Consider the following 3,830-nt stretch of genomic DNA (forward strand, 5'->3'; position numbering starts at 1 on the left):
AAAACGGTCATTTCTACCCGTCGCGAAACGTGAGATACCCCTACACTTTATAAGTTTTAGAGGTAAGAAAGATATGGTCGGAAATAATAAACTCACGGTATTTCAATGGCTTAAAATTACAGATAGGAAAGAAATGGATTTGAATTGAAGGGACTGGAGGTTAAACCTCATATCTGAATATGTCGATGCTATGTAATCTTAGCTTTTTACTATTTTTTTCATCACGATGAAATATTATCTTGTTGTTAAAAAAAACATTGGGAATATCAACAAATTAAAATATTAATAAATTTAATAATTATTCAAATAATTTCAACGAATCAATATATTTAAAAATTGTTATATATATATATATATATATATATATATATATATATATATATATATATATATATATATATATATATATATAACGGTTAAAAATTATGAATTTTATGTATTCAAGAAGTTTTTTAAATACGCGTTATTATAAAAGAAAATTAATAAACAAAGCTAATAATTAGATATAGAAAAATAAAAGAAAAATTAATTTTAAAAAATATAACATATATATTTGTTCGCATTATTATTCATTATCTAGATTATGACGTGAAACTAACAGCAATAAATGTCTTCTATCCCATCCAAATATAAATGCACTTCTAAATAATTCTCACTATTTGTTTTCATCAGTCCTATTTTATTATCCTATAAGGAAATCTCTATTATATATACATACAAGATAAAACTAAGGTTCTAAAACATAATTTAATAATGTTTTCGTACTTTTTTGTTTTCTCTTCATTGTAATAGCAACGTAAATATAACAATCATTTATTTTTTTATGGGTTTCTGTAATTTAATTGGAGAAAATAACAATAATACTTAAATCCCGTTAGTAGATACAGAGATAATACACTTTCTTTGTGATGGTGTTCTCAAACGAAGTAGAAAATGAAATTGAAAAAAAAATAGTGACAATGTAAGATTATATATCATGTGACAGATTGAACAATACTTAAAATGCTATGTAAGAAAAAAAAAATGCATAGTATGAATATGACAAAATGTACATACGTTCCTAACAAAATAAAATTATCACAATATTACTGGTCTAGTATAAATGCATTGTTGTTGTGTATACTTAGTTTTTTTTTTTCTTCTTCTTCTTCTTATTATTATTATTTTATTTATTTATTTATTTATTATTATTTTTTTTTGGACTTTCTAAAACAGTTACTAATTATATTCTGAAAATTGTATTAAGCTGATTAATTGTATGCAAAGGTCCTTGTGTTTTCTCCCTGACCAAGTCTACTTTAATGCAACTAGCTATTAAGCATTGCATGTGAAAGAATTGGAAAAAGAAGCATACAAGTACAATAGAAGCATTAAAATCAAAATCGAACACCATTTTGGACTAGATTAGTAAGTCTCACTTTCTTTTCCAAAAGGTTGATACGATTATAAGATAACAAAGAACATGAAGTTCAAGCCGTACAACAGGCCTTCGATAGATAATGGATCATCAAGATTATGTCTAACATAAACGCCTTTTAAATAGTAAGTTATAGGAGTTTGAATTATTACACAATTCTATCGGAATTCAAATAAATCAAAAAAAAAAAAAAACCTAGACATTAACCCTAGGAATCAACATGTTCTTACAACGTACACATGCAAGCATTTCAAGGACAGCATTTGGTCGAAAAAAAATGAACAAAAATTCGAGTGAGATATGGGCTTCTAAAACAAAGGAGGATCTTGCATCGAAGAATTCACCAAATTAAGAATGTTATTCCAGTAATTCTTACTATTATCCTCGTAGTAATTACTGTTGTTCACTCCATTAGGTTCGAGATCATTGCCGGAATCACCACCACTTTGTAAATTCCGATGACCACCGCCGGAACTGCTCAATAAAAGATCTGTAAAACTCTCTAAGAAATTGCCACCAGGGACGTGTTCATTATTGTTATCGGACGCCATGGTTACTCCACTGAACCCAGAAGTTAATGGAATCGAATTCTCCATGTCGTTTTCGTCCTTGTACTCCCACTCCTCTTCACCATCTTCTCCGGTGGCTCCATCATCGCAAGATCCGGATGAATTGCCACCAACAAACTCGAAAAAGTTAGTGGAACTCTCTCCGACGCCAGTGGTGGAAAGTGTCGAAGTTGGTGATTCTATATCTCCGATCCCATTAACGCCGTCGTCATTCTGCTTGCCACCCCAAACTCTATCCCATGCCTTGAGTATATCAAGACACCTTGTGGGTTCCCCGGCGGTGGTTGCCAATAATTTAACAGACGCCATGGATGCATCGACTGATCCAACTTGCTTTTCAACTGGGCATCGAAGCTTAGATTGTTTGACTAATCTGGCTTCAGCCTCGAGCCGAGCACTCTCCCATTGAGCCATGTGGCTTAAGTTAGCCACACTCTTCGATTGACCATCAGTACACAAAAGGGTGTCGTTTTTTGGCTTGTGGCTCACTGGATCTATCCCCATTTTCGTCAACCTCTTTTTCAGATGAGTATTCCAGTAGTTCTTGATCTCGTTATCTGTTCTTTTTGGCAAATGAGTTGCTATGGCTGACCACCTAATCATAAACATAAGCACATTAGATCTGTATTATATTATTGTATAACAAATCATAATGAGATAACACGTTAAAGGATAAAAATACCTGTTACCCAAAAGAGCATGAAGTTGGATGATCGTTTGTTCTTCTTGAAGACTAAATTTGCCTCTCTTGATGTCAGGTCGAAGATAATTGGTCCATCGCAACCTGCAACTTTTCCCGCATCTTTGAAGTCCTGTTTAGTTTGTGTTTTTGAATCAGTAATTTGTATTCTTAGGCAGAATAAAGTAAGAGAAAATTTTTGTCATGATCAATTTGGTATGAAGATAATATGTGTATTCATATAAGTAGCAAGTAAAAGAAGTGAAACCAGCTTTCGAAGGCAAAGCACGCCAACTTCCATGGCCGTGTTCTTCGATGTAAGCTAAAAGCTTCTGATCTTCTTCGGGAGTCCATGGTCCTTTCTTCAGTCCTACCTTATCGCAGCAGGGAGATCGTCCCATTTAATACCTATTCTTACTTTATAGTTTTCTATATATCGGAAAACCACCTCCGTCGCCGGAGATCACTTCACTTGGTTTTGAATTCCGAAGGATGAAACAAAATACTAAGGTTTTTGATATTTGCAATTTTATAGTGGCATCTACACATGCCTAGTATACCCCTCTTCATGTTCTAAAAGGCTAGTACAGTAAAATCCATTTATAATATAATAAATGTAAATCAATTTAAGCGATAAAAGTTAAATATCTTTCACAAATGTTTATTTTGATACAAAATTATAATAATATTTGTGGTTTAATTGGATGTCGTATATAATTTTTTTTCTATATTTAATTATAGGCGGATCCACCTTGGAGCCTGGGTATCCCAGGATGCCCCTAAACATTTTTTCAGTAGTATATTTCGTTTATGTTGAGCTTGAAGTGTCTTCTTCCCCCACTAAAACCCTAGACGACCTCACCCTTTTTTCAGTCTTTCTTTCGGGTTTGGTAGCTAAGAGGGAGGGAGAAGCGATTCAAATGGTCTAAGAGAAGTTACTAAGGGTAAGGGCTAAGAGGCTTTCAAAGATTTGAGCATTTGTATGTTTAAATCAAGCAAAAAGGCCATGGATACACAGCTGCGTCGACTTTTGATAACAGATCAAGACATTACGTTTTTGACACAATTGACCACTCGGGTTTAAGCATATAAACGGAATCTACCCTTTAGCCAATTTATCTAATTAAAATAGTTTCTGGAAATTGCTATTTACCCTCTTGAGATA

General features: G+C 32.9%; 1 protein-coding gene across 1 annotated transcript; it reads right to left on the minus strand.

Annotated features, from left to right (window-relative positions):
• Nucleotides 1–1,513: 1,513 nt before the first annotated feature.
• Nucleotides 1,514–3,197, minus strand: LOC145093341 (transcription factor MYB16-like). Its single transcript, XM_079031447.1, has 3 exons — nt 2,934–3,197; nt 2,669–2,798; nt 1,514–2,581 (listed from the first exon to the last, which is right to left on the minus strand). The coding sequence occupies exons 1-3, from the start codon at nt 3,064–3,066 to the stop codon at nt 1,726–1,728; spliced, it is 1,119 nt and encodes a 372-aa protein (XP_078887573.1). The 5' UTR covers nt 3,067–3,197; the 3' UTR covers nt 1,514–1,725.
• Between the last annotated feature and the right edge of the window lie 633 nt (nt 3,198–3,830).

Source organism: Lactuca serriola, chromosome 3 (assembly GCF_051521515.1).
Source record: "Lactuca serriola cultivar US96UC23 chromosome 3, Lser_US96UC23_V15, whole genome shotgun sequence".
NCBI classification, from domain to species: Eukaryota; Viridiplantae; Streptophyta; class Magnoliopsida; order Asterales; family Asteraceae; genus Lactuca; species Lactuca serriola.